This window comes from Pelodiscus sinensis, chromosome 5 (genome assembly GCF_052426305.1).
Source record: "Pelodiscus sinensis isolate ZL-2025 chromosome 5, ASM5242630v1, whole genome shotgun sequence".
NCBI classification, from domain to species: domain Eukaryota; kingdom Metazoa; phylum Chordata; order Testudines; family Trionychidae; genus Pelodiscus; species Pelodiscus sinensis.
Window position 1 is genome coordinate 43,463,797 of NC_143056.1, and position 22,574 is coordinate 43,486,370.

Here is a 22,574-nt window from a genome sequence, read left to right on the forward strand (position 1 = left end):
AGGCTTCATAAGCTTGGGCCAATAGCTTTTTGAAGAGGGTCTCTAGGCGAAGCTGTCACCACATGTTGGGAAAGCTAAACTACTCCCTGGCTTTTTTTTACGTTTTTTTTCACCTCTTTTAAAAAGAGGTTTTTGTTAAATGTTGGAGCCTTGCATGGCTCACAAACAGCTGCTGATTGATACCTGCAGCCCAGAGAAGCCCTGGAGAATAACAGCCTGTCATGGTGCCAACAACATACCACTCACAAACTCCAATGTCAGCTGCAAAACTCCCCTGGATATAAAACACTTGGGAAAGTTAAGCAGCAAAGCCTGATTCTCCTTTGAGGGTCCTCTACAATCCTCCACCAAGGAGAGAGTGGGAAGGGGGTGACCAAGGCTTTCAGGGACAGGAAATGGGCTTCTTTCTACAATTCATCCTTTTGGCAGGGGATTCTTGTTTATATCACAAGATAAAGCACCAAATTGCAAATGCTGTGCTCATCCTGAGAAAAGCCAAGCCAAAGCATGACCCTGGGCTGGATGGAAAATGTGAGCATGCACTGGCTTAGCAGTCAGGCTGTGGTGGAAACTTCACTCTCCAAGAGGAGGTAGCCCAGAGGAAAGGCCTGATGGGAAGGAAGGATTTCCCTCAGTCAGGGGACGAGGCAGCCCTTTTTGATATCTCTTGATCAGTCCTCCTTGCTTGGTTACTGAAGTCTTATATAGCTGAGATCTTTCCTCCCATGTTAGCCAGACTTCAGGACTTCTCTGTCCACCTTAAATGGCAGCTGACTTCAAGGGCTGTTGTGTGGGGTCTGTCCCATGTGAGGGCTGTCTTAAATTGTGCCATCCTACACAGAGCCTCTGGATTCTCTGCATTCTCCTGAGAAATGTAATTGTTGGGAGACCAAAGTTAATCCTTGTCTCAATCCATCTTCAACTAGGTTTCCATTTGTAAAACACTGGAGGCCTTGAGCATAGCTGCTTACATGTCGGTCTTCTGCAGTAACTGAATCCTCTTGTCTTGCATTTCAAACACACCCAGCACTAAGCCATCTGTTCCTTTACTTAGGGGACTCCCTCATTTTTCTTGAAACAGTGCAGATCTGGAAATCTCCAAAATGTTCAAGCTGAATTCTGTCTCAGGACAGTCATGGAAAGTCTCAGGCCAGTGGAGGGAAAGTAGCTGACCTGCCTCTTCCTTCCAAGCCTAGATTAGAGAGAGGTGTCTCCATTTTCACAAAAGGATGGGAAATTGCAGAAAACACAGCTCTAATATTTCAGTGCCTCTTTTTGATCTGTCCAAATGGCACGGTTCAGAGATGAGCCCCTGAAATTTTTAGTTCCTGAACTGGGTGGTTCTGCCCTGAAAGTAATGCCAGAAAGGGCTCCCCCACATGGAACTTCCTAGTACCCTTCTCACTTTCACATGTCAAATGATCTCAAAATTAATTCAAACAGCAGTGTGATTTTCATTCACACCTTACTACTTGCAAGTCTGAGCAATAGACATGACTCCAGGTCCCTGTGTGGGAAAGAGCCAGGAATGGATAAAAATACTGCTGGAAAAAAAAAACACAAAGGAAGGGGGAGAAGCCAGACATTCGTGGGATTCCCTGACAGTTTCATGCAGAAGGAAGGGCTGGGCTGGAAAAAACAGGCCCCAGGTTCCTGCCAAGCTGTCTGAGGCCCGTCCTTTCCAAATTGCTCAAAGAAACAGCCAAGGCTCCCTCGTAACCCTTTCAGCACTCACCCGGGACGGAGGCTGCTCTGGACATTAAACCTCTCATGGCTAAATCTAGGGCCCTCTGCTTCCTCAGGAGCATTAAACACAACAGCTGGACTCCCTAACAACAGTGAAACTCAGATGGGATTTCAGGACATTAACCCTATAAGCACCATATTGTACTGAATTAAAGGTTTAATCACGTGGAAGGAAAAAGAGAGGCCTAGGTGCCACTTTGTAATGGCCAATTTCTGCAACCCCAGAGGGCATCTGAATGAAATCCAGGGTCAAGAGAGAGAGAAAGAGGCTACTGTCAGACACTAGCACCATTAAAATACCCCATCTCAAGTTAAAAATTACAGATAAAAAATAATAACAATACCTGTGAGGTTAGACATTTAGCCAGAGAAACATGGATGGTAGCCAAGAGACATGGTCAGAAGGTGATTAGAGGAGTAAGAGAAAAAGGATGTAATTATTTCCAAATGAAAAGTCCATACATATTGTGAGTTTTACATTAATAGCAACCACCAAAAGTAAAGATCTGAATATCATTGAGGGCAGCCAAGTATGTAGCAATGGTTAAAAAACCCAACAAGATGTTAGGATGCATAAATAATGGCTGGAAAATTATGCTGAAAAATATAATAATGTCATTATATAATTCAATGGTATGCCCTCACTTGGAGTACTGTCATCTGTTCTAGTCACTGCTATAGAGAAAGAATCAGACAACAATTAGAGGCCTATAAAGCCTATAAATACTGAAATGACTGGGACTGTTCAGTTTAGGAGGACACAAATAAAAAGACATGATAGAGACATTACAATGAAAGACAGAGAGAACATAAATTAAGCACTCCTATTTATTCTCTTGTATAATACAAGAGGCAAGGGGACATTCAATGAAGTTGAAAGGCAACAGATTTAAAATTTATAAAAGAAAACCTTCACATAATGTATAATTAACCTGTGGTTAAAGTCAAGATCCTACCAGGCTTCAAAGGATCAGACACTTATGAGTAACAAGTATGTCCACAGTTGGAACAGAAAATATTGAGAGAGCTACAACCCATTATGCTTCCAAATATAAGACAACCATTAGCTGATAGGAATTAGGAAGGAGCTTCCCCAAAGGGTAGGTTATTCCATTATTACCCATTACAAGGTTCTTGTATCTTCCTCTGAAACATCAATACTGGGTGTTCCAGACACAGTGAAAGAAGGTTCGGTTGTTTGATCCAAGATAGCAGTTCCAATGTTTAGAATGAATGCAGAATAGTTTGTGAAGTGAGCTAGCCCAGTCTCTTAATATGTACAAAGGAACTGGGAGCAGATGGCAAATTTTAATCTCCTACTTCCATTACCATTCTGGTAGCTTCCATCATGATAGAGCTTACTGACATGGAGGGATAAGCCCTGGGGACATGGGAATGAGAACATCTCTACTGAAGGCAACAAAAGGTGATGGCCATGTATTTTAAAAGACTCCACCAAGTTACCTCAAACAAGACTGCAAAAGGGGACCATAATAGCTCAGGGCCAAGCACAGAAAGCAGGGTAAATGAAATACAACTCTTCATTCAAACCAGAGCTAGTCAGAGAAAGAGGCCACCAAGTTCCCAGTTCTACAAAGCCCTCTGAAAGCTGGCCACTTGAGTCCTGGGTCCCTGACCTGTGCTCAGGCCTGTGTAAGCCAGCCGCTTGGGTCCTGGGTCCCTAACCTGTAATCAGGTTTGTGTAAGATGGCCGCATGAGTTTTGGATCCCTGACCTGTGCTCAGGCCTGTGTAAACCGGCTGCTGGAGTCCTGGGTCCCTGACCTGTGCTCAGGCCTCAGATCTGTTCAAACCACAGGCCCTCAGAGTAAAGCCGGCAGCAGTACAAACACCATCCCACCATCAATAAGACCTCAGGCCCTGATTCAGGGTGGGGCAGCCAAACAAACATAGTTCCAAAGTTAATACACCCCAGGCCCTAGTTCAGGGCAGGGCAGTCAAACAAATACAGTTCCCCAGGCATCAGTGGGGAGGGGGAGACTGCTACCTGGTATGTGGGGTGGCAGGGGGGGCCGCAGGCCCTCCCTACTCTACCACATCATGGCCCAAGGCCCTAGCAGTGGCCTTGGCTGCCACTGGGGTCAGCAGAGATTCAGTCCACAATACACTGACACACTTTAAAGTGTTATTAGATCAACTTGACAGTCATCATCTTCCCCTGGGCCACTTCCTAACTCCACCTCAGCATCTACCTGGCTCCACACTGGCTGCTGGTTCTCAGGGTTGTGGTAGTCTGCACCCTGGGGCAGGGTAAAGAAGGTCTCTTCAGAGCAAGGGCCCGACCTCTGCAAGGTCCTCAGGGCCCTCCTGGCTTGGAAGCTCAGGGCAGGCCTCTGCTTCCTCCAGTGGCTGGGCTTTTATCCTACTTGCCCCGACCCTTGGCTTCCAGGCAGTTAACAGGGCAGGATACAGCTCAGCCCACCTGGGCTTAGAGAGGGGTTCTTCCTCTTCAGGGTCAGTGAGCAGCCACCCCTGCTCACTACATCCTCCCAGAAGTAGCTGAGCACAAAGGCCCTACTCACGCAGCTGGCTTGTGCCCCCACTCTGCCCTGCTGTGAGGCCCCAACTTTCACTTCCAGCTAACAGCCCCAACACTGACTTCTACACACTCATTCCAGTCAGCCCAAATCCCCTTCGCCTCTGGAAAGGGTCCTGTGATTAATCTCACCTATTACCTAGGAAAAGTAACAACAGAGAAGCAGCCAGCCAAATCCTACTAAAAAAAGTCTGGGGCTGGAGGGCCAAGCCTCAGACGATTTGGTCAAGTCACAAGCTTTCTGCCTTTCCTCTCCCAGAGGCTCCAGACAGACACAGCCAAGATTTAGGCTGTGGAAAGCAGGGTTCCTTCAAGGTGGTGCCAATCCATGTTGCTGAGGCTCAGAGTGGGTTGGTGAATAATAGGACCTACCATCACAGGCTTCTCTAGTGTGATTTATCCAATATTCAAATTATACAAGGCTGGTGATGCATCTCCAAGCTTGATTGACCTGATTCACCCCCATAGTTAGGTTGTCATCAAGTGTGCATGGGAGCAGGACAAGATATGGATGAGTGGTTGCCTGTGGTGGTAAGAAGAGGCAGGTGTATGCATAAATGGTACAGGAACGAGTAGCTGCACATATCAACTTAACTCATCCTGCTTATAGAGCAGGGGTGGGGAATCTCAGGCCTGGAGGCCAGATGTGGCCCCCAACTTGCCTGGATCCGACCCCCGAGATTTAGGGCTCCCCTCCGTGCATTGGGGAGTCCATGTCCACTGAAGGACTGGAGCACACAAAATCTACTAGCCTGCGCCCCCCACTAGGTTCTGGTGTGTGAGGGGAATATGGGGAGCGTCTTTCTCCTTCTCAGTCAGGGGCCATGTCAGACAGGGTTTGTTCTTTTTGGCTTCTCACTTGTGTGCAGTCCCAGACTGATTTTTTCGTGGGTCAATGGCCTGACCCAAAAAAGGTTCCCCACCCCTGCTCTAGAGTTTAGATGCCAAGACAGTATTCCCTCCAAGACAGTGTAGTAAGAAAAGAAGATAAAAAGTTCAGTTGAAAAACCCACGGTCCTCAGACATACACTGCTCTTCCAATGCCAAAGCCCAGGGTTGAGGTGCCAAGGTACTGACAAGGGGAAGCTAATACAACTCAACTCAGTAGCAAACACTAGCTGCAGTCCACTTCTAGTCTCTCCCAATCAATAAAGTTAATTGATCCAAGCTGTTTAAAACAAAATGAGATCGGATGCAAGCAGTGGACTAGATGACCTCTTGAGGGCCCTTCTATTCCTACATCCCTATGATTTCCAATGTACCTGTCCTAATATAAGACATTTTTCTGTCTGACAGAGACTCTTCTATTAGATACTTTCCCTAACACAGTGTTGGTCATGCAGGCAGTAAGACAAAGGCATTGACAAAGGACACTAAGTTGGCACTCCAAATGACCACATAGATGGTAATCACAGAGAGTAACTTCAAGATAACCTGGGTCATACCCACCTTGGGCTTAAGATTCTTCCTTTCCCACCCTGGGCATGAGGGTAGCACAGCCTGCTACTGGCAGGCACAAGAGGGAAGCACATGTAGGCTGGCATGGAAAGATCAGGGTGTAAAGAAAGGGAATTGTGTGGGGACTATGAAACAGACAGAATATGGTGTGCCATGCAGAGAGACAGATCCCACTGCTACCCTTACCCTCAGAAAGGAAGGAGGGAAACCAAGAAGGTGGAATGCACAGATAGATCATGGGAACTTGATAGATGGGTGGCTAAGATGGTACAATGCTGGAGTCAGTGGGCCTGGGTTGCTCTTGTTCTGGCACTTCTGTGCTGCCTCATCAGGGAGGTGTGAAGGTCAGTGCCGAATTTGCTAAGACGGAACTGAGGAACTATTGTGTAGCACTTGGAACTGCTGCTTGTGCCCTACATTTGCACTGGGGGGAATAAGTGCAGTTCAGATTCCTCAGCCTACACTGTAGCCTGCATCTAGTTGCTGTGAAAAAAGACTGGGTATGTCTACACTTGATTCCTCCTTCGAGGGAGGAATGCAAATGTAGACATCCGAAATTGCAAATGAAGCAGGGATTTAAATATCCTGAGCTTCATTTGCATAATTGCGCACTGCTGCTTTTCCACAATAGCGCTATTTCGGGACATCAAACTCGGTCCCCACGGGGTTATTTTGAGAGAAAACCCTTCCCTCAAAATAACCCTTACTCCTCAAAAAATGAGGGTTAAGGGTTAATTTGAGGGAAGGGTTTTCTCTCGAAATAATCCCTTGGGGACCGAGTTTGATGTCCCAAAATAGCGCTACTGCGGAAAAGCGGCAGTCCACATTATGCAAATGAAGTGTGGGATATTTAAATCCCTGCTTCATTTGCAATTTCGGATGTCTACATTTGCATTCCTCCCTTGAAGGAGGAATCAAGTGTAGACATACCCACTCAGGCCCTGGTCATGTAGCAAAACAGGGCATGAGGTAGTGGAGAGATTCTCCACTATTCACACAGGACTATGGAGCAACTAAAGCAAACAGCTCAAAGACAGCAATGCCATATTAATCCCCGAGACATTGGGATACAAGAAAAAGCAGGTCTCAGATAATAAAGAACTGCCCCCTGCCCCTCCAAATCTTTGCCTTTGGCTCTCAAGATACCCATCTAGGCTGTCATCATGCCCTAATACTGGTAACTCCCTTCTATTTGGATTCCCCAAGTCTCATCTTATAACATCAGTATGTATAGACTGCTACCACGTCACCTGTACATAGCTATATAGCCCCATCTCCTGCCTTTCTTCCCATCACTCCTAGAATTCCCAATGTCACCACATTTTAATTATTTTCAGGATTCAGTTGAAGATTATCCTTGGTTTTATAAACCTTCAGTGATTATGAGCTGATCTCTTCAGAGCTTAGCTTGTCTAGTGTTGGTATCCACTCGGTCTCTGAGGGTGTGTCTAGACTACAGGTTTTTTCAAAAAAAAGTTGCCTTTTTCGAAAAAACTTCCCCTGTGTCAAGACTGCTGCCGCATTCTTTCGAAAGTAAATCGAAAGAATGCGGCAGTTTTTTTGACCACAGAAAACCTCATTTTACGAAGGATAATGCCTTTTTTCAAAAGTGCTCTTTCGAAAAAAGGCATTATGTAATGCAAACTGTGCTTTTTCGAAAGACAGCATCCAGACTACCTGGGTGTTCTCTTTTGAAAAAGCGGCTTGCTTTTTTGAAAGTACAGGCTGTATAGGGTTGCCAGGTGTCTGGTATTCACCTGGACAGTCCGGTATTTTCATCTCATGTCCAGTAAAAAAAAATCAGAAAATACCGGACACCTAAGGTGTCTGGTATTTTCTGATTTTTTTCCCCGGCCAGGAGACGAAAATGCCAGGCATCTGGCAACCCTACAAAGCTGCCAGCACAAAATGGCTGCCAGCAAAAGGCCAAGGGGAATCAATGACTCCCCTGGGTCTTAGTGTTCAACCGCTCCCTTGTTCCTATCCCTGCACTCACTCTCTCACTCTTAAAGGGGACATGCTGGCTTAATATTTTTTTTTTTGCTCAACAATTTTGGTCTCCCCCCCCCCCCTTTTTTTTTTTTGGCGGGGGAGAGGGGGGATGTTCCCTGTGGCAACCCTATGGCTGTAGTCTAGATGCTCTCTTTCGAAAGAGGCTTGTAGTCTAGATGTACCCCGAAAAACATATTGGCTGCGTCTACACTGGCCACTTATTCCGGAAAATCAGCCGCTTTTCTGGAATAACTTGCCAGCTGTCTATACTGGCCCCTTGAATTTCCGGAAAAGCACTGACAATCTACTGTAAAATCATCAGTGCTTTTCCGGAAAAACTATGCTACTCCTGTTCGGGCAAAAGTCCTTTTCCAGAAAACTGTTCCGGAAAAGGGCCAGTATAGACAGCACAGTAGTGTTTTCTGCAAAAAAGCCCCGATCGCGAAAATGACGATCGGGGCTTTTTTGCGGAAAAGCACATCTAGATTGGCCATGGACGCTTTTCTGGGAAAAGTGCTTTTCCGGAAAAGGGTGCCAGTGTAGACGTAGCCATTGTGGTTATCTGTCATTTTTGAGTGTAGTTAGACTGGTAGGTGGTGATTCAGTGAGGCAGCCAGTTGCTAACAAAGGTTGCTGGGAATGGGAACAGTAATTTAAAATCCCTTATCTTCAAAATTTAAATCATGTTAGACTCTACGCACAATTGTAAATGAGGAGAAGCATCCCTCTTTCTCATAATAAAAGGTACAAATATCTCCTGGATACCAAGAATCAAAGCTACTCCTCCCACGTCTTTAAAAATTAGGGAATTCTTGGGGCCAGTGATGCCAAACAATGTAAAAAACGTCCAGCTTTTCCTTTGAATATTACTGCAAGTTTGCTTATTCATTGACAATACAATAGAACCTAGAAGGTAATAGGGTTATAAGAAATAGCCAACATGGATTTCTCAAAAATAAATCATGCCAAATCAACCTAAATTTCCTTCTCTGTCAAGAGTACTGGCCTAGCTGATAGGGGGATACAGCAGACACGATATATCTTGATTTGATAAAGCTTTTAACACTGTTCCACATGACATTCTCATAAGAAAACTACGGAAATTTGGCTAGAAGAGATTTCTATAAAGTGGATGCACAACTGGCTGAAAAACTGTAATCAAGAGTAGTTATCAATGATTCATTATCAAACTGGAAAAACATATCTAGTGGAGCCCCATATGGGTCTATATTTCATCAGGTACGATTCAATGTTTTCATGAATGACCTGGATAATGGAGTGGAGAGAATGCTTCTAAAGATTGTACATGACTGTTACAGTTTCATGCCTCCAGGACTCCGGAGGCGCCCATTGTCCCGTAAGTTCCCGCTCAGTCAAGTCTCATCAGTCTTTTAGGTCCCAGGTAATTAAGGCTTACTGGAGGGGGGGAGGGGAGGGAGGCCTGGGCCCACCCTCTCTCCAGGCCTCACCCTAGGACTTTGAGGACAGGAAGCTCACCTTCCTATCCGGCCAGTGGGAGTGCCGCAACTCACCGGCCCGCGGGCTCCATGGCTGCCCCGTCCTGGGCTGCTTCCTACCCTCCTACCACATCCTGCAGTCGTCTCCCTGCTTCGTCCGCCTCCCGAGATGGCTCTTCTCCCGGTGGGCTCACGGTGGCTGGGGATCTCCCCTCTTCCACGGCCCCCGTGGTTCCCTGCCCCTCCCTGTGGGGCTCCCGCCTTCCTTCTCCTTCCACCAGCCAGTCTTTTTAAAGGTGGCGCTGCCGCTCCAGCACACCAGCGCCTGCCCTTTCCTCCCCGCTGCGGCAGGCACTACCACGCAGGTGCCCACTGCAGCTGCCGAACACTCCGGGCACCGTCAGAGCGCCTGTACAGAGCGCCGCAGTAGTGTGGGGTGCAGGACTCTCCACGCTGGTCTCCGCTACCCCGTCACAATGACACTAACCTAAGAGGTATTGCAAGCACTTTGGAGGACAGGATTAGGATTCAAAACCACCTCTACAAATTGGAAATCTGGTCTGCAATAACAAGATACATTCAGTCAAGACAACTGCCATTTACAAAATTAACTGGCTGGGCAGGGATCCTGCTGAAAAGAATCTTGGGATTATAGTGGGTCACAGATTAAACAGGAGTCAATAACATGATACATTTGCAAAAAAGTCTAACATTCTGCAGAATATTAATAGGAGCATAGTTCCCTTTAAGGTGCATTCCTGCACAGGGGTGCACCAATAATTTGCCTCTCACGCACCTCCTTGGGAGAGCCATTCAAAGCAGCCACCAATTGGCCCTGGCCCTAGCTTCGACCCTTCCCAGGGCTGGAGATGTAGCCAGGGTGAACCGTGTGGTGGCTGCCGAAGCTGGAGCCCGGGCCATACCACAGTACTAAAAAATAGCACCTCGGCTCCACCTCCAGACCCAGCACACAGAGTAGCTGCCCACTGAGAGGCCCTGCTTGGAAGCAGCTAGGACTGGGGCTGCGTGGCAGCTAGGGCCAGGACCATGGTACTAAAAATAGCACCATGGTCATGTCTCCTGTTCTAAACTGGAGCAGCTGCCCACCATGCTGCCCCACCCCTACAGCAGGGGCTTGAGGAGGTTGAGGGGTGCACGTGTCAGGAAAGCAGAAGGTGAGAGTAGGGGCAGGGGGAGAACTAAGGGGAAGGTGGGGGTGAGGAGAGGAAGGGGCTTGTGCTGAGGGGAGAGGAAGGGACCAGGGCAGGAGAAGAAAGGGGCAGGCATCAAGGAGCAGGGTGGAGGAGAGACAAATGCCAAAGGAGACAATGAAGGGAAAGGGCAGGAGGAGCAGCCTGGGGGAGGGTAGGGGGGAGAAGGAAGGGGACAGGGTCATGTTTGGAGAGGAAAGGGGAGGGGCAGAGAGGAGGAGCAATGGGGGTAAGAGGGAGGAAGAGAAGGGAGGAGTCGGTTGCAAGGAGGGGTGGGCATGAGGAAGGCAGAAGATGGAATAAGTCATACGTGTGCGAGGGCGCAGAGGAGCATGAGAGAACTGGGGCAGAGAGTGGTGAGGGGGTGGGCATCAGAGAGGAATAGAGCAAGAATGGGCAGGTGTTGGGAAGGCAGGGGTAGAGAGAGAAGGGGGAGGCAACTGGAGGGTGCTGGGAGTAAGGGAAGGTGCAGGTGCTGGGGGGTTGTGGGGGTGAAGGGCAGACACAGGAAGAGGAGGGGTGTAGGGGTCCTGTCCCTCAGGCACCAGAGGGCAGAGGAGAGAGGCAGGGCAGGTGGGCAGAGGAAGGTGTTAGGAGAGGGGATGGAGAGGGGCAGCTTCAGATGATCATAGTGGGGTGATAGAGGAGAAGATGGGCACAAGGTGGGAAGGAAGGGAAGATGCCAGAGAGGATGGGGAGGGGGGCAGGTCACAGGAGGGCTGAGGGGAGTGAGAATGGCAGGAGCCAGGATGACAGAGGAGGGTGAGGGGTAGGGGGCAGCAGCAAGCACAAGGGGAGCAGATGGGGTGAGGGGAGGGTGGGATACATGGCAGCAGAGGAAAAAGGGAGAGGTTTATAAGATATCTGTTAATAACATGGTTGCTACGGTGGCACATATCCGATCAAACGCACAATACCTCAATATTGGTGCACAAGGTAAAATTCACTCTGCTCATGGATGGAAAATCTTAGAGGGAACACTGAAAAGGAGTCTAATATATTAGACATGGGTGGTATACTGTTCTGTTCTATTCAGCAGTGGTGAGGCCTCAGCTGGAGTATTGTATTCAGTCCTTGGCACTATGCTTTAAGAAACGTGTGGACAAATTTGTTGCCCTTCTCTGGACTCTCCAAACTGATAAAAGGTTTAAAAAAAGCTATGAGGAAGTTACAAAAACTGGATATTTAGTCTTGAGAAAGAAGATTGATAATAGTAGGCAAATATGTTAATGGCTGTTATAAAAAGAACAGTAATCAGTTGTTCTTCATGTTCACCAAGGATTTGACAAGAAGTAATCTTAATTTTCAGCAAAATATTTAGATTAGAAATTAGGGAAAACTTTCTAACTATAAGGATAGTTTAGCATTGGACTAGGCTTTCAAGAAAGGCTGTGAAATCCCCAACACTGGAGGTTTTGAAGACAGTACCTGTCTGGGTATACTTGGTACTTCCTTGACAGAGGAGGGGTGTGGAGTAGATTATCTCCTGAGGTCCCTTCCTATCCCACATTTCTATGAACAAAATGGTCAGCTCGGTGTGCTTTTATTCTCAGTAGTCTTTCAAAAATCTCTTCTTCAGAGAGAATTCCAATGCCTCCAAGTCCTTCTTCAGAGAAGTGGATAACAGTACTCAGAACTCTACACTCTTAGCTGTCTGGCAGTTCTCAAAATTCCCCTTTTAATTTGTAGATAGGACTACAAATAGGAAAGATTTTGGCTTTCATTATTCTGGCCCTTTCATGCAAATAACACCCTCCCACACAGAGAGACCCATGAGACAACCTTTCCCTTCACTGTGTGCTCTGGAAGTAAAGGCACACAGGTCAAACACTTTTTGGAGGAATGTACCATTTACAGAGATTGTGAGCACTTACTGTGCGCTTTGTTTGTGAAGGGCATTTTCTCAGTGCTTCAAACCATAAGTGCTTCACCAAAGGCATCATTATCAAATCCTACACGAACACTGGCAAGACTCTATGGTGTGCATTATTTTGGAGTTTTTATATATTATAAAACACTTACAAACATTAAGCTGCACAACTGTGGTGAGGCAATATTTCTGGGGATGCCTATGCCAGCAGGGAACAGGGCATTATGGAAAAGGAGAAGATTTTTTAACCATAGATCAACTGCCAAATCTGCAGCTGATGCATGTGAAACCCTTATGATCATATTACTCTAAACCAGTTTCATTGATGAGGCCTACAGCAGAGATCTGAAAAAGGAGGAAGCATCCTACTGAGTGGCCCTTTTCCAGTTAAGCAGGGGCCCCAGTCCCATTGGTACAAGCAATGTGGAGGAGATGGAAGTAATACAAGGTTGCCTACACTCTGCTGCTCTTAAAAGCTATACAGGAGAGGAAGGAAGGTTTACACCTGTTGTACACTTTCTTTATTTGGATTAGGTAATAACTTCTTTGGCTGGGTTCCAAGAACAGAATTGCAGCGTATCTCAATAATCCTAAACCCCACAGGCAAACACTGTGCTAAGGCAGGCACAGGCCAGGAATTTATTTCTCACATTCCTCTTCTACAGGAAGGGGGAAAGGCAATGACTGGTGAAACACGAGCCGCTTAGCTAGAGCTTTCCAATACAAATTCAAATCCTCCTTTTGCAGGGTCCACTTGGGGGGGACCACCCAGAGCACCCTTCTTCCCTCTGTGCCCCTCTAAAGTTTTATTAGTCATCATCTACTTGCTTTTCAGTAACAAACACTCATCATTATTTGCACCTAACATGGCACTTTCAATCCACAGAACTCAAACACTCAAAAGGGCTAGGCTCATTATCTCTATTTTACAGGGCAAAGGGAGAGTCAGAAAATCTGAGGCAGAGAGGAAGAAAGAGAAGCAATTTTCACACAAATAGTTGGGACTTAACAAGGAATAGAACTCAGGAGTATCTAGATCCTAGTCTTATACTCAATCATATACACAACAGTAGCTCCACTTGGCTCCTATTCTCAATAACACCAGTCAAAGCTCCATTCAGAATCCTGTAAGCACATTTCCCCTCTAAGAATCACATACAGTCCTCTGTTCAGAATCCAAGCGGTATATTAACCACTAATGCAAATTCCTATGTCTACTTTGATTAGGAAAAAAAATGAAGAGAGAACAGAAGGAAGCCACTCAAGGGAAGAGTGTGTATTGATTGTCCTTCTGTCTTCAAACCCTCAAGTTTTGCATCCAGGTAAAAAAATTAGCCAAACTCATGTCCAATGGAGATTTCTGTACCATCAGGTAATGAACTGTGCCTTGGATAAATGCTTGAAGGGAAACTGCTGAGACATCTCCTACTCATCCACCTGTCCTCCCTTCACCATGGCCCTGCCAGCACCTGGACTTGAGGGCTATTTTCATGGGCTCTGTTTCTGATAGGTCTGGGAAGATGCTGGGAACTGTATTTCATTACTCCTAGAACAAGATCTCTTGAGTAAGAAGCTAATGATGAGAAAGAATGCGCTCCAGGCCTCTGTGCACAAAATCCATTTTCCTCAAAGCCAGAAGCAGTTGTTTTAACTTACCTGACTGCTGAGGAGGTAGGCTTGCTGTCAGCTGTGGAAGTATCTGGCTGAACAGCCCAAATTGATACTCCTGTGTTAAGTGCTGATCGGTGGCTCAGTGGGGAGGCTGTGCTCTTTCTGCTTGTAGCTCCACTCGCCAGATTCAAGTTTGCTAACTAAAAAATAAAAAAAGAAAAGACAAAAATAAATCAGGAACTACAAAGAGCTAAGAAAGTAACAGCACATCACCCTGAGAAAGATCCAAAGCATTGGCCAGACAATCTGATAATGGAGGGATGACTCCTGTAGAAACTTTCTCCATTTCCCAAGAGAAAAGCTCTTGGAGTGGAGCAAGCTGTGCTGGGTGCATGAAACACGGTGGATGGCCACTATCAAAGCCACCTCACTTCACATGGCTTCCAGCATCTATGCTTCATTGTAACACACCCATTCAGTGGTGCATAAGGGCAGGGGTGGAATTCCCAAAGGAAAGCAGCACTGGGCCCCTGCACCACTAATTATAATTCAGAACAATGAAACCACAAAAGTCATAAACCATCTGCAAGCATTTACAAAAGCCAGTTGCTCACCTGGCCCCCCACATCCTTAGGTCACTGAGCCAGATCATTCTATCCATTTAAAATTGACCCATTACCATTTTACTTAGATAAGATTATCAACAAAATCTCTCCCAAATGAGAGAAATTTTCCACTCCCTTTGAAGCTGTTCAACCAATTAGGTAACCTGTCAATTAATGAAAACTCTGAAGTGAGGCAGGGGTTATTGCATTTGTTTGATCAATTTATAAGAAAATTGCACATATATTTAATAACACAAATATTACTTGTTTGACTGTATCCTTCTCCCATTACTTTTCTTGGGTCACTCATCTTCTTGAATGTGCAAACTATGAGCAGGTACTGTCTTACTATATTTGAAGAGCACCCAGCAACAAAGCGTGAATGATTCTAATTACTGCAAAAAAGTATTAAATTGCAAACAACAAACTATGTTAAGGTTGCTAAGTCAAGCACTCGTAAGTTAGGAAATGCTGGAATGTGGGCTCCCAAGGCAACTTTAATTCAGCCCCCATGAGTGTATACATTATAATAAGTCTTTAATTACATGATCACATACTATTCTTTCCATAGGACCTCTGACTTATTCAGTGCACAAAATAGATCTGCTGGTGGAAGATAGAGAAGTGTGAATCAGGATTGTATTGGAGGAGACTGTTGCATGCAGGACATCTGGGTGAAGGCAGCTGAATGCTGACCTGGAGATTTAGATTCTATCCCTGCCTGTGCCACAGGGTTCTTTGTGACATGCTAGTCAAGTAACTAGGGTTGCCAGGTATCCAGTTTTTAACCAGACAGTCCAATATTTGAGCTTTCTGTTCAGGAAACAAATTGAGAAAATATAAATGTCCGGTATTTTCTAAATAAGATGTAATGTAGATTGTGATGTAATGTCAAGTGTGTCCGGTATTTTTGTTAAAATCATCTGGCAACCCTACAAGTAACTTAAACCCAACTCTTCATAGCTAGTCACTGATTGCATATTTCTCATTTTCTAGGTGCCAACTTGAGGCCTTGGGAGTCTGACTTGCGGAAGTGCTGAATGCTCACAGCTGCAACTGAAGTCAGTGGGAGCTGTGTTTTGAACATATAGAGTGCTATCCAATGCTAAGTATTCTGAAAAATGAGATCCCAGGTGTCTCAAACTGGGCATCCAAAATTAGTGGATTCTAACCCTTACTCTCTCTGTGCCTCAATTTGCCACCTGTAAAATGAGGATAATAATACCACTGTCTCTCTCAACTTCACATTGGTCATGAAGGTAAATTAATATTTGTCGAGCACTCAAATACTATGAAGAGAGCACTGAGAAAAGTCCATTTTGAGGAAAGCAGTAATTCTGTCTTCAGAGCAGGGTCTGAATAGCGTACAAGTAAATAAGGCCTGGGAACATACACTGAACAGTGAGAAGATGACAAAATTTTGAATAGCAGCTCAATAAGAAAGCATCATCTGCTCTGTGCACTGAGTGAGATCAGTCTTCTCAAAAAAACAGTATATGATCATGTAATTAAAGATCATCATAATGCATTCACACAAGTGGAACAAATTAAGGCTGCATACACAACTTTTTTTCTAGAATTTTCAAATTTTGAGTGCTTGGCATTGCAAGTATAACTTATTTTAATGTAGTATTTTGTGCGCGCGCGTGTGTGTGTGTGTGTGTGTGTATGTATGTACTTTCTTAGGTTTTTAAAAATCAATTTGATACCATCCATTTCCCCCACGAATTCCATCATAATGGTATCATATTAATAATCACATGGATCATCAGCAGGGTTGGAATCTTTATATCCACTGCACAGTTCTCTGTCACTTGAGATCCTGTAGTAACTGAAAACAGTAGTAGGATGTCATTCTGTATGTGTACCAGCACTAAAGAAGGACAGGGCACTAGTGATCCCAGACACTTCTGCACATAACCCCTAGACATCACCTCTTCAGGGCCCTCACACAACCTCAGTGTCCATACCCAACATCTTATTCCACCCTCTTTGCCCCTCCAGGCCCAGTTCCCTCCCTGCATCCTAGTTTGTCATCATACCTGGTTCCACTCCTTTCCAGTGCTCCACTGGTTCCCAGACCTAGTCTCTTTGCTCTAATCTGCCATTCATCACATCTTCCAGGCCTAATTTCTTTTCTTCCTCCTCCTTCGCCCCCCAGCATCCAGTCTCCTTGCTTTTATTTATTCCCCACCCCCAACTCCAGCACTCATTTTTCTATATTTGAGTCAAGCAATTTTCTCCTCCATGCTGCCTGGGTCTAGAAGGGGATCATGTAATACAGGAGAGACAAGTTTCCCTTTTCTGTTACAGTGCTGAGCCCTGGCCCTGCACACAGCAGTCCAAAGCTGAAATTACAGAGTATCATGTTTTTTAAACATGATTAAACCAATATATTTTTCCTAACCTCATTTCTCTGAAAATGCAAGCATCTTTGCTGAAAATTTCCCCAAAAATTCAGCCTGAGGCAGATGCCTGCCATTGAAAATTCCAGCCCAAATGGTTAAAGCAACTGAAAACATGGTCTTGGTATGGGAAGTCTTGTGCAAATTAGTTGGTGCTACCAGACCTACCTATATCAATAACAACAAAGATTTGATTATTCTTCCGAGAGAACAAGCACTGGGCCCTTTTGTAGTTCTGTATTAATATGAAGCATTTATATTATAGTAGCAATTTAAGACCAAAAATCAGCTTGTGCCTCATTTTACTAGGCACTAAAAAAACATCTAATAAATGACAGTAACTGCCTGTAAATAACTTACAGTCTATAAAGACAAAAGAGAACAGATGGATGAGACAAACACTACAGAATGTATTCAATTCTTAGCCAGTCAGTACTTGTGATAACAACTCTGTTATAGAAGGCCTATGCAGTGGGGACTTGATCCAGCCTTGAACTACACCAATATCAAGGTTAATTTAGTGACATATAACAACTCTCTACCCCTCATCTGAAACCTAGGTGCATGTTTCTCTCTGATACCCTAATATTGTTTATTTTAAAGCTGTCTTTACAAGCAGATGAGCAACTAGGTGAGTGTGACGGGTAAGGACATTTCACACATTCCAGCTAGACAGGTGTTTAAATTACAGCAGGATTAAATACAGGCAACAGATTCATACAGAAACATAAAGAAAGAGTGAAGATTACTTGCAGCCAGCCCACCTGCTTGATTGCAATGGTTTGTTACTGCTCCATGGTCTGGTAAATTTCAGGTACTAAAATTAGTCTGTCAGAAATTTAGTAGGGCAGATTACTGAGTATCCCTCACCAAACAGCTTGACCTTGTTTTTTCTAGTGGTGACTGTCAGTACTGGTTATCTGATGAACTTCCCACAATGTTTCAGACACAGGGAAATATTTAGCAACAGATGAGTTTGGGCAAGCAAGAGCACAGTACCCTGCCCAAAAGCTGGAGAAGAAACTCCTTTAAGAATAATCTTCCATTTCAGGGATACAAACTGGAGCGCACAGATCAGCAGGACTAGTGGTGCTCAAATAGGGAACTGGTGATTGTTTGAAACTAAGGCAAAATCTGATTGACCTGATTTGTATACTGAGCTGAATTCACATGTGGACCATAACAAGTTGGACACTTGAACCCAAGTACAGCATTAGATTAGCCCTACTTCTGGTTTCTCCATTAGTGCAAGTCTCCATTTTAACTGTCTAGGGAGTTCAGAGGGACCTCAGCAGACAGTGAACCACTTGTATTCACTGCAGCTCTCTCTATTCACCTGTCCCAGCTTTCGGTGTGGATCAATTTAAATTAAATTAAGTAGAAAAGGTGTTCTAGAAATAGAGCTGGGAGTCAGCTTAAAAAGTACAGCCTCTCACCACTCTACAACATGACCTGCTCTAGTGCTTTCCCCAAGGATCCTTCTCAACCCCAAGGAGGGAATGAAAAGTCCTGCTGCCTTGGAGCATAGCACTCCAATTCTGCAAAATTCTTTGGCAGCTCACTATGCATCCTACAACCCCATCTCCTTTAAGAGCATGCTAGTGAGAAAACTTTCTTCTTTCAGACTGACTAGGCAGATTACTGCTCTCTACTGTGTCATACGGAACAAGATCACAGCACCCTATCTGGGCCCAGACAGAGGAACATTCCACTAGCAAAATCAGAGGCTGAAAAATGTTACACCCCCTCACCAGGACTTTTTCATACCAGAAAAGCTAAGATGTGCTATCTGAAAGGCCACAGGACTTGACACTGCCACTTTTTGCTAGCAGATAGTGAATACAGACAAGTAGTCAAGCCCCATTCAATTCCCGCCCGGGTTCTGTAAGACAAAACATTGAGCAGCAATGGTGCACCATTGGAGATGATGAAATAACTTAGACTTCTCTTTGTGGAATGCACATTCCCACACATCTTCTCATGGATGCCCCCTTCCCAAGCACAAATGGAATAGTTAAAGGGTTGTAATTTAGGACTGAGAGGCAGCAGCAGAGTTTTAGTGAAGGGAGATGCCTTAGCATCTACTAGGAAATGTTTTATGAACTAACTTTCCAAGTTTTATTTGGAACAGATTTTCCTGTAGAAGCTGACTGATAAAATTAAAGTTGGCATTCAACAGTAATTACTCTGACAAGCATCTAACCCACCCCACACTCAAAGCTCATCACAATTCTGCTGCTCTCTGCTTATCCACTCGTCTCTTATTGTGTCACCAACAATGTATCATCTACCTATTTGTTTGCTTCTCAAACTAATATTTTTATACTTTTTTTTCCACGGTGCCCCTTACATATGGCATGCACTCTGTGAACTGACCTGTATGGCAACTAAACTTTCCTCCTTCAAACTCTCCCGAGACACTCCTCTGTAATCTTGACTATAAGATCAGTCAATTATATCAGAGGGGGCAGGGAAGGTATCTAATTTCACTAATTTTTTTAAAAATGCCCCTCCACTCTTAATTAGTTAATTTACATGAACTGTAAGTCCTTTGGGACAGTGATTGTTTTTGTTATGTTTCTACATAGCAGCTAGCACAATGGAACCCTATTCTTGCTGGAGCCTTTGAGTGGTACTATAATACAAATATTAATTATGATCAATAATTTATTCCACTCCAGATCAGTGCGGTGCATTTTCCCAGTCTCACACACAGATGCCACATGCATCACTGGTCTAGGTCAGAGCTTGGCTGACTGGGTCCAACAATAGTTCTAGAGGAACTGGGAGCGCTGGAGCCGGCCCGTCTGCCTTGCTTTCCTCAATGTTTTGAGCTGCCAGAATGTAACAGGCGATCCCAATGTGGGAAACATTGCTGGATCTTAACTTGTCTCTTTTCTGGACAGCAAAAGGAAACCCCAAACCACTAACTTCTTACTAAACCCACAAGTCACTGTTTGAATAGTGGGAAAAATACACACATTAAAGGCCTTTCGGAGAAACCACAGTACACACTTACTACTCCAGGGTCACCTTCTCATGACCCAGGTCAGCTTTTTGGCCACACCCAATCAGTAAAAATCCACCCCAAAGCAGTTTCATTGTATGCATGGATTTGCGTTCACTGGGATGACCAGCCAGAAGAAATGAGAACTGGGGCTAATGGGATGGGAGGTGTGAAATCTGTGAGAGCACCAAGACTGATCTGGCCAAAGGCCTGTGACATTCCATCTCTTCTTGCTGAGCTTACCAGCTTACAGGATATACATATGCATACAGAGCACAAGTGTTCCAGTCTCCAGAAAATGTTCCAGACAAAGACCTGCCAGAGACATTCCTGGGAAACCTGACAAACTCAGAGGTTTCTTTGTAGCGTCTCCAGCGTATGCATCCATTTAACAATAAAAAAAAACCAAGTTAGTACTGCCGCCGCGGATGGCTGAATTCGCCTCTTGCTTCTTCTCAGAGTTAGGCTCTCATCTATGCATGCAGCCTCAAAACTTCCAGTGGGAGTGATTTTGATGGGGCACGGATGTGTCAAATGATTGATGATAAGGGCATAATCTTTCTTAAACAAGAGTTCTTAGCTGCACAACTTGTCCCATTTGGCATCTTCACCATAAAAAAGCCTCTGCTTCCGTTCCCTCTACAGCTTCAGAGCAGTGGGAGAGACACAAATACTGTGCTGCAGAAACCACACTGACATTTTCTTCTTCTATAGCTTCTGCTGAGACCCTTCACATTATTACTGATTTGCACAAGTCAGCAATGTCAGAAATAACACCTGTACCTGAGAACAAGCAGTGTATGAAGAACAGTTAAGGGATGAGGCATTGTGGGATCTACAGAGATGCAGAAGGCAATGTGAAAGAGCAGGAAAAACCCAAACTTCATCCCCGGTCTTCTGATTTCTCTTTTTGATTGTGAAGTGTGCCCCCCTCCACTCCAGTGATATAGGAAACTGCCCTGCCTCCATTTTCCTCCTCTGCTCCCATGGGAGGAAGAAAATCACAAACAGCAAACCGAAGAGTTACAGGAGGGAAATGAAACAGCTTGAGAAGTCCAAGAGATAGACTGAGCCACAGCAAGGGACTAATCACTGATGATAACCCTGCTGTACATGGATTTTCATGTGTGTCCTGAGTTTTATGGTCTTAGTCTAATCTCAACTTAGCCACCTGAGCACACACTTCTCAGGTCTGAGACAGAAGGAGCTGAGCTGTGTACTAGCACATGCACTTTACTTTATGGCACATCTGGGTTATGTCTCTATACTAGCGATTTTACAGTGGCACAGAGATGCTTCCCCCTCCCCCCCCCCCCCCCCCCCCCGTGTAGCTGCTCTATGACAACAGGAGAGATCTTTCCCTTTGATGAAATTAAACCACTCTCAATGAGCAACAGTAGCGATGTCAGTGAGAAAGCATCTGCTGAAAACACAGTCCTGTCCATATTGGCACATCTGCTACTGCAACTCGTTCAGAGGGGTGTTTTTTCACATCCTGAAAGAGAATTAATAGCGACAAAAGTACTGTTGTAGATATAATCTTAATTTGCTAAGGACAAGGGGACTCTAATCTGCACAGTAAGAGACAGACAGGTAGTATGGAAAGGAGATGCACAGGCTTGTGTTTTATCATCAATATCTAGTGGAAGGTCCTTATTCTGAGGTTTCTGTGGCAGACTATTCTTACAAGATCATTCTGGGGCACTACAAGCTACACCTGCAAAGGTTTAACAAACTTATCTGGTTTCTGCTAAAAACTACTTTCTGTCCAAATGAAAAAGAGCAAGAAAAACACCACATCCTCCTGGGGATCTGTCAGGCACGTTTGCAGGAGGCCTGACTCTTGAATATTGGGCACTGGCTGGCTATACAGCAGAGAAGACAGCTCATTCTAGCTTTCACCAGGGTGGTCTGATGTTATTCCTTTGATTAAACTCCCTGGCTGGAACAGCTGGAGCTGTTCCCAACGATAGCTGGGTCCTGAAACCTCACACTCTCCTTCACGAAGAGGGGCAGCACTCCCATCAGGTTTTCCCTCCTACTCCTCCTTGCAAAGCTGGGCCAATTCAACACATTCTTCAGTTCACTAACATTAATAACCACTAAATGCTACAGCATGGTTGATATCAACAGCAGATCCATCCATCCCAGTGATATGAGACCTCACACAGATCCAATGCTTCAGGAGAGATTCTCTTTCTACCTTATAGCATATTTCAGAGAAAAAGATGCACATCCACAGAAAGAGGCATCGCCATCAGTGCCTGTGCACATTGGCGCAGAAAAAAAAAAAAAAAAAAAAAAAGGTAAGCTACCTACCTTTTGTAACTGTGCTCTTGAGATGTGTTGCTCATATCCATTCCAATAAATATGTGCACACACCACATGCATAACTGTTAAACAATTTTTCCTTTAGCAGTACCCACTGGGTTGGGTGTGGAGCCTTCATGGCATGGTATATAGGACTCCTGCCCTCTCAGTTCCTTCTTGCCCAAATATTCCAACATAGGAAAGATGGGTGGGATTTGGAATGGAAATGAGCAACACATCTCTAAGAACAACAGTTCTTTAAGAAAGGTAGGTAAAGGGAAGTTACTCTCTTTGTGCAGTAAGGACAGTTCTTCAATATGTGTGTCCCCGTGGGTGCTCCGCTGTT

General features: G+C 45.0%; 1 protein-coding gene across 11 annotated transcripts in view; it reads right to left on the reverse strand.

Moving 5' to 3' along the window:
• TTLL5 (tubulin tyrosine ligase like 5) overlaps nucleotides 1-22,574 on the reverse strand; it is a 276,914-nt gene that overhangs the window by 75,661 nt on the left and 178,679 nt on the right. For all 11 annotated transcript variants that reach the window (XM_075926843.2, XM_075926842.2, XM_075926839.2 and 8 more), the window contains one exon: nucleotides 13,947-14,101. In XM_075926843.2, the coding sequence (XP_075782958.1) occupies nucleotides 13,947-14,101 (155 nt within the window). The remainder of the gene's footprint in view (nucleotides 1-13,946; nucleotides 14,102-22,574) is intronic.